The sequence below is a fragment of the Hippichthys cyanospilos genome, chromosome 18 (genome assembly GCF_059441005.1).
Source record: "Hippichthys cyanospilos isolate Australia breed blue-spotted pipefish chromosome 18, RoL_Hcya_1.0, whole genome shotgun sequence".
In the NCBI taxonomy this organism is placed as follows: domain Eukaryota; kingdom Metazoa; phylum Chordata; class Actinopteri; order Syngnathiformes; family Syngnathidae; genus Hippichthys; species Hippichthys cyanospilos.
In genome coordinates, this window is record NC_142386.1 from 5,368,933 (window position 1) to 5,377,846 (window position 8,914).

Sequence of the window (8,914 nt, forward strand, 5' to 3'; positions counted from 1 at the left end):
TGCAATAGGTTCCACAAATAATAGTAATCCTACTATCGGGGTGGCATACCGGCTACAAGCGATTAAAAAAAAATAAATAAATAAAATATATATATATATATATATATATATATATATATATATATATATATATATATATATATATATATATCTCACCGGTGATTGCTATGAGAGTATTGGCGTGTGCTTCACAGGCGCCTTCGGACCGGATCGGACCAGATCCGACCAGAAGTCCCAATCCCCAGCCCTTAAGGGTATCCATACACCATGTTTTCACCAATTATTTTGTTTTCTTCTTCAACATCCCAAAATTACGAATAGTATCAAGGGTGAGCAATCGCAGATGTTTAATTTTTCACCCAAGGCTAGCTACAATGACTTTGATCTAATAATCTTGATTTTTCCTGAGCAGGAGCAGCAAAAAGTGGCAAAATGGTGATCGGTGTTTGACCAAGAGGTGATCACATCATTCCTGATCATTAAGCAGGGTTTGTTTAACTAATTGATGCTGCAAAAAGGGCTTCATGTCCAACCGGCCATTTGGACTTGCTGACAGGAAAATTTGACGCCGACGTCATCTGCACACATATTACGCACATTTTCAGGCCGTGCCAAGGGTATTAATGGACAGGGGACCTCCAGTTTGATGCCGTCCGGATTTCAGCAGTCCAACTACTGCTCTTCTGCCACACAAGCTCTTTAGGTAAGATTTTGTTTTTCACAGGTTGATTTCGATAAATAGTGCGGGGAATTTGTTGTTTCATTTTAGGATGGGAACTATCACAGAAGAACCCCGTTAGCTACTCTAATTGACCTACTATTTTGTGTCTGGGCAGTTTCAGACATGGCACCACTGTGGCTTCATTCTGCCTCAATCCTGGTCTTATTGGTCATGTCATGGCCATGTTCCAGAGCCCTTTCTTCTCAACATCTGTGCGGCCCTAATTTGGTTGATGCCCTTAATATGGTCTGTGGGGACAGAGGCTTTTTCACCAGCTCCAGGAGGGATATCGACTCTGTGCTACGTAAGAAAATGCCACAAAATTGCAAGATCCGGATCTTAATTGTTCCATTTTCCGCTGCATTTTGAATTGTGTTTTTTGACCTAGCTTTTGAAACAAATCCATGGTATCACTTTTGTCCCGTTCTCCAGGTATCATTCCACCAAAAACTGACGAGACAACATCAACGGACGATATTAACGAGATTGTGGGTTATGCCTTCAAGAAAAAGATGGACATGATGATGAAACGTGATGGCATTGTAGAGCAGTGCTGTCACCAGCCGTGCAGCATGCTGGTCCTGGATAAATACTGCAACTAAACGGGCACCATCAGCAACTCCATCGTTAGCCTCGTCTTTGCTACCCTAGATTAGCAATCCTTTAATTAAACCCCGCATCTTTCTGTAATTTATCACCAGAAGACTTGCAGGCAGATGGAATACCTGCAAAGCAAACTGATGGATTAAATATATTTTCCTAGTTTTGTGAAATGATTGTGACTCTTTTTGAGGTTCTCGTCTGGAGTGTTATTTAGTTTTTTGGGGGGAGGTTATGAGACCGGAATGGTTCCAAAGATAGTTGAGAACTTTTAGAGGACAGAAATGTTTTTATTTTATTTTAAAGATTCAAATGAATTGGATCAAACCTAAATAGAATCATTACACTTAAAGAACATAATGAATCATCTTGTATTAGACAAATGTATCTCTTTACAGGACTCACAAATTCATTTAAATATGGGTTCATTTTTCAACCAGTATTTACTAATTTGAATTGAATCATAATCCCAATAAATCAAGTAATTAGTTTTCAACTAATTTATTGCAATTAATCCCATTACTCAACAACTATTTTCCATTTAGCTTGCAACAAGTATTTCGCAAATGCATGGAATTGATGCAAAATCAACTAAAAAGATTTCATTTTGACTATCATAACGGCGCTCTTGAATACGATTATAATACGACCTTGAATACGATTATTTTCCTGTAAAATACATCTGTTGAACAAAACTACCAAATCTGACTCATCGATATAGGCATTTCTTCTTGCTGTCAACAATCCTCAAAACCTCTTTTTTGTCTGTCCATCCATATATATATATATATATATATATATATATATATATATATATATATATATATATATATATATATATATATATCTTTCAATTGTTGCATTTACAATGCACAATGAATCCCAGGTTTCAGTGGCACACTGTGTTCCACTGAATAAACACAAAGGGCCAGAGACACCCAGAGATAGGGTCTTTTAGTATTCCACTTGAGTTTCCATATTGCAATTTCCTGTGTGAGCGTTATCTGTAGCGAGCCTGGGCTTCACACAGCTCCCTGTGCCCACCTGCTGCCTCCGCCGCTCCATCTCTGCTACCATTTCTTCTCGACTCTCTTCCCACTTTCATGCCCAAAGCTCCCTCCCGACATTGGAAAATGTCGCAATTAGCATGCTAAGAATCGGGAGAGCTTTAACATCTGCCTCATCGACACTCAGCAGATCATGTTCATTCATGCCTTTCCATTCTGCTCCATTGATCAACTGCCGCATGCTGTGCTTTTGATTGTATTGACACTTGTTTTATGAGAAAATGGCATAACGTGTTAAATTAAAAAAAAAAAAAAACGACAACGTTTACACTGTCTGACTCCCAAGATGTCATTCTCTACAGGTCACATTGCAGAGAGAAAGAGGGAGATTGAGCTTCAGCCCCAGAATATGAATTTGCTATCTGCAATGCAGCCTTAGATGGAGACACTATCATATAGCTGGCTGCTCATCATGGTGCGGAAAGCTATATTAATCTTTCTTTTTTTTATACATCTGCAGCAATAGACTTTATTTCAAAGTCCATGGCACGAGATACTGTAAAGGACGTGATTGAAATGTACAGGTATAATCAAATTGAAAAGGTAACTCCTGTATTATTAATGGCATTTTATAATGACTTCATTTTCTCTTGACTGTTTTCAAATTATACATACAGATGTGGCACAAGAGTTCAGCGGTTATCATCAAAATGAATTATCACTTGTCATGCCATGCCACTGTCTGACAAATGGAGATAGATGATGGCCCCTGCTTCCTGACCTTCACTCTCACTTTGTGTTAGACACTAAAGTAAAGCCAAACAACTTTGAAAATTGCCTGCCAAAGTACCACGCATCACTTTTTTTTTCAAATGAGCCATTCATGTTTCTTTTCCTTTGTTTTATTTCATGTCTGACATTTAATGACATTGTCATGACTAGTCATGTTGCGTGGCTTTCGTTACAGAAGAACAATGTGAATCTCAAGTGTCAAAAACAATTATATCCAGAATAAATACAGTGTTTTTGTTTGTTTTTCATGATGTGTTTAGATTCTTTTGCACTTACACAATAATGATAAAATGTGAACTTGTAAGAGCCACATTAGTGATGGCTTACAGTACTTTTTTTGATGAAATACTGGTAATAACGATGACTTAGCATGTGGCAAGCATATCTGCTTTATATTCAGTAAGTTCCATGTACAAATCTTGTCTTATTCCAAGGTACGCAGGCTTCTTCCTAAAATTGCAAAACAAATGTTTTCGGTTCATTGAAGACATTATGCCTGCTTCCAGGTCACCTTTGTTTATGAACATTAAGCGGAACCATCTTGCGTAAGGTAAAAGGTTACTCAAATCATGTAACAGTTATAGGTTTAAAATTGCTACCATTTCATTCCATTTCTATAATTCCTTTTGGAGGAAGCAAATCTGAACAGATCAAATATTGATAGTCCATTCATGTGTCCATATTTTTTCAAGATGAATAAATGTAGCTTTAAATCCAAATAATATACTTTTTTAGCAGTAATGAATCAAATGTTACATATGTTAAAACCTGCTGTGGTATAAAACATCTATTTTATTTTGAACAGGCTTGGCGCAAATTCACATACATCCACAGGTCTATAATAATTCTTTTGAAAAGCAAAATGAGCCGGGACATGGAATAAGAGCTCCTCCACGAGGCTTATATCCTAAAGAGAGAGTGGGAGGCGTTCGGAGCAGCCAAAACGACCCACGTGTGCTCATGCACACAAATAAAGACACACACCATCAACCTGGCAGAATTCATGCTAATATGATATGCTTGGAAGCTTTGCCGGTGCCATAAAAAAATAAATAAAAAATAATAAAAGTGCAAAATCGACGAACGATCACGCTGAGGCGATGTCAAAACACACATCATCTTTGTTGGACAAATACTTTTACAGGGCTGATTTGATGACGTAAACATGAATAAAACATTGGCGCTATTCTCATATGTCATCCTTTGGAGTTAGAGCAAACAAGCCGGCTTCAGAAGAGACTTCCTAGCCAAAGGCATGCCTTCGCAACGCGTCTGTTTATTCTATGTACGCCAAGCCTGTGGCCAAACTGCGCCCTGATGTGTCACATTCCATGACGAGCCCGCAATACATATCGGGCTCGCCATCACGACCGCCGGTGCACAGCGCCGACACGGTCAAAGTCATCCTCTTCCCGGAGAGACACGCGTGTCACGTATGTGTCTGTTTTATAAATGCCACGGGCCTACATGTGCCCTTTCATATCTTGATCTGTGGAGATTAAATAAACATGCCGGGACACGTGAGCACTTAGAGTGGGAGAATCACAGTATCGCCTCGTGAACGCGCAAGCCAAACAAACTGAAAAATGTCCACAGGAAAAAAAAAAAAGTGGGTAGGCTTGCTAAATGCTCACACTCAACACTGTTGACCATCTGTAGAGGTATCGCAAAAAAGCTAGAGAAAGATAAATAGCGATGGCCTCACAATTAAATATCTGCATAGTAAATTTCGCTTGGCAGATTATAGATTTGATTTCTTTTTAAATATCAATTTTATGGTAACGATAGTTCGAACAGAGAAGTAAAATGCCGTGTTTGCGTAGAAAATAGCTCTTATCATGTGGCTGCCTTGCCCCCTTCAGGACGGCGTTCAATGCTGGCCGACCACGAAACATCCATGCATCCGTCCGTCATCTTGAGGGCTCATCATCACGAAGCTCGCAGATGATGGCGACTATTCCAACAGATTAATTAAAGGGGCCAACAACAGTTGTTTAACTGACATCAAAACGAAAATAGCATCAATACACCGCTCTCACTAAGACACGGCCCTCCTATCAAATCAGTCCCCATGAGAGTCAGGTATTCATAACAATAGCTCCGCCCGCTGGTGAATTATTTACTACTAACGTTGATTGTCGGGCTCCCAAACACAAATTGTCCTCACCTCTGCATTTTCTACAGTAAAACATTGTTGCAATTTGGGTCATTGATCTTGATGCATCTAACAAAAAGAATGAAATATACTATAACAAACAAGGAATGTTTGTTTCGTTTTGAAGCATGCAGAATTTGAGGTTCTGCTAGGTATTTATTGTTGAATATTTATTGTTCTGAATTTTTGATATTGAAACGGCTACTTTCAATCATGACCATTTTTTCCCGCTTACCCAAGGTTTCACCAAAAGTCTTGTGTCTTTTCATCGCTTAAATTCCTGATTTTATCTTATTGTTTCGCAATTACTGCTGCAGGCTAAGATTTTTGTTTCATTTTCTGTGCCAAAAATAATTTCTCTCCCCCCCAAAAAAAACAGAATGACAGAAGGTTATCTTGTTCATAGCTCAGTGGGGTGTAAAAGTGCTGAAAATTAAACTGTAATTAGCATCCATTTGAGGCCGTGTTTCCTGTAAGGTCATGGAGCGAGAAACCTATGAAAAATGTCCCTTCAGGACACAAACCTAATTAAAACTCGGTGTTGTCCCACAGCTAAAGCGCTAAAAGTTATTAGCACGATTAATAGCCTACCCCTGAATGTATGTTGTTTACCAATGGCTGAAAAGACAACAGAGTACAGTATTTAAACGCTTTTTGATGCCAATAAACTGGCTGTGATATTTTCTACATTTTTGTCATGGGCCCTGAGCGACACCAAAGAAGACGAAAATGGATATAGCGGATGTAAAACACATCATTTTCGGACCAGCGCAAAGTATTCTTGGATGGGAATAAACGGCGCAAATGTTCATTTATGACTACAAAAACAAGGAAAATTCCACCTGAATGTATAGTTAGACTGCACTATGTGCTAAGCAAGAAAATAGTGACGTGCAAATCGTCCTTAGCTTCGGGTGTGAATGCTTATCGACTTTATATGTATCATATGTGGCACCAATGACGACAACCACCTCTCAATCATACCGTGACATTTTATATTAATTTACCCTTTGGCATGCTTAGTGTAAGGAATACGATTCCCACTACTCATTTTCATGACATTTTTTAACAATCAATTTTTTGTCTGCTCTTCCCAAACTCACTTGAGGCTTACAGTCGTCATTTCAAACGGCACCGGGGATATTGCGCTCGAGACAGGTTGTCAATGATGCAAACAAATGGTGATTATGGTCTGTGGTCCTAAAAGAATATTCTGGACATATTTATTGATGTCTGCTCATTGGATACACCGGACAAGCTGTAAGTCTCAAGCAGTATTATTGAGTAAGTGTGCCATTATGTTTGTTGTGGAGACGCTTGGAGGCCTTTACAGGGAATCGATTTGTAATTTTTCTGTCAAGACGAATGAACCGGTGAATTAGATAGAGTTAATATGGATAGAGTATTTCCACTCTGACGTGAAGAAGTGGTCTTCGGTGGCCCAGCGGTCAAGTCTCTCTGGTGAGCTTTCACACCTTCTTGTCTGTCAGTGTCAGCAAGAGGGACTCACGTGTATATACTGTACACAGGTTGTCCATCAGAGAACACATTCTCGCCTCCGCAGCTCGCTCTTAATGACTTTCTTTGGAGACAGGAGATCAGACATCTCGGAGGTAAGCCGCTCCAGCCTTTTGGACCGCTAAAAGGTGACCTCCAAATGACCTTTTTCCCAGAATGCTCTCACTCAGCTGTCATGGCAGAAACACGTCTTACGACGGCGACAACCATTTGAGAATGGTGAATGACCACAGCCTCACATTATCAACAACGGAATCAATGTGTGAAATTGGGGTGAAGGATGACTTGGTTTGTAAGAATTTGGTTTGCAAGCAGTTTTTCCAAGTCACACTTTTTGGTATACTGGGAAAAAGTGGAACTACATACAAAATACATTTACATTGATGAGTGATTTTGAAACATGTAAGGGTTAGATGTTTTAAGATTAGATCCTAACCTTAGTTTAATGTGTGATCCGGAAACAAAAAGCACAGTTTTGCATCATAGGAGTTCACGCTCTCTTTAAGTCATAGTAAAAGTAATAAAGTTCAAATGATTAGTTTGACTAAAAGGCATGCAATCTAAACCAAACGAGGGAAAAAGCCATTCTTCCCATCCGGCCTTAAACACACACAAACACCGATGCACAGGCAAACAAATATGAGGATGATATGCCGAAAGGGGGCTATCTATTTCTACAATGAACCAAGCTATAAAAGCCTGGACAGGTATTGTGATTATGCAGTCTATTACAGCAGCATAGAGTGGTACCCCAGATATGAATGATCCGAATGGGGCGCTTAATTTTCCGGCTACCATAGTTCAACTGGCTGCGTTGTGATTGCTACGCACAATAAAGTTCAATATGTTCACTCCTGGCAGTTAAAAGCACAAAACAAATTATTAATATGAAATAAGATAGCTTAGCTAGCGAAGGTCAAATGTTGAGTCAAAATATTTTCCTTGCGGGTATTTTATTTGATTTTTTTATGGTTCTGTGCTTAAATGTGATGAATTGATTTTAAAGATTGGGCAGCAATCAAATTGTAATGCAAAGATTTTCCTTGCCTTAACACTAACTGTACAGAAAAATCTTTTATGGTACATTATTATTGTTGTTTTATGATAAATTCAAACATGTTTCATTGGATTTTTGTTTTTTTCACGGGCTTGGATGAAGGGTAGGTAATGAGGTACTATCATGCGCAACGACGCCATATTTTCAAACTAATATTATGCATACATATTAAACATCTTATTGCATATTTGTATTATTCATATTTATACAATTCAATTTATTTGTTTCTAATTGTGGCTTTATTGTTTGCACATTTGCATTTCATTTTTCTTTGTATTTACCATACAAGCAACATGTTTTTTTTTTTCTCTTCTTTGAATAATTATAAAGTTAAATATAATGTATAACATATCCATTGCATTATTAATACGAATGTTTTTGTTTGAACATTACTGCCGCGGGAGACTTTTGTGCCTCACTAGAACAAAGTGTGTATATATATATATATATATATATATATATATATATATATATATATATATATATATATATATATATAATAAATATAGGTGTTTTTAAAATGGGGCCAAGGTTTCAAAAAGCACCCTGTGACTACTTTACGACAAGCATTAAATCCCCACACTTTAAGTCTTTTGGGAGTATTAAGTTCATAAATGCAGTTTAAATGGTCTCTGCAATTAATGCTGTGTGCTGGTGTATATGATCTGAAGCAATTACATTCACGAACCTTTTTTAATAAAGTGGAAAAAGCCATTCATTTCACTATGTGGAAGATGCCCATTGTCGGTAATTTCCACACATTATCCATTTAAGGTATTAAGTGTGGCGCCATTATTCGAGGAAACAAACTCCATTGAAAACCTTTGAAAATCCATCTAAAACTACGTGTGTATTTTTTGGGGGTAAACCTACAAGCCGAAACTCTTTGTTCATTAATGAAGTGAGGACAAGTTATAAATTCAGTTTAACAAGACCAGAGAGCCCCTTTTATTCTCCTCCATATGGTGAGGCAGTTGGGTTCTCGCGCTTGACCACAGGTTGAAGTCTCCGCGGCTCAGCCTCCCCCGAACAAGACATATGGCCTCACTGGACTGACTGGGCTC

General features: G+C 38.3%; 1 protein-coding gene across 1 annotated transcript; it reads left to right on the forward strand.

Moving 5' to 3' along the window:
* Positions 1–622: 622 nt before the first annotated feature.
* LOC148408624 (insulin-like) lies at positions 623–1,323 on the forward strand. The gene is made up of 3 exons (XM_088441096.1): positions 623–713; positions 837–1,025; positions 1,154–1,323. Exons 2-3 carry the CDS (start codon positions 845–847, stop codon positions 1,321–1,323), a joined length of 351 nt encoding a protein of 116 aa, XP_088297222.1. The 5' UTR covers positions 623–713; positions 837–844.
* The last annotated feature ends 7,591 nt before the right edge of the window (positions 1,324–8,914 follow it).

What these genes read in the sequence shown, in the direction of transcription:
- LOC148408624 (XM_088441096.1), top strand. Translation starts at nt 845, where the DNA reads ATGGCACCACTGTGGCTTCATTCTGCCTCAATCCTGGTCTTATTGGTC. An exon ending in GGATATCGACTCTGTGCTAC is followed by an intron (nt 1,026 to 1,153) that starts GTAAGAAAATGC and finishes CCCGTTCTCCAG; the next exon opens with GTATCATTCCACCAAAAACT.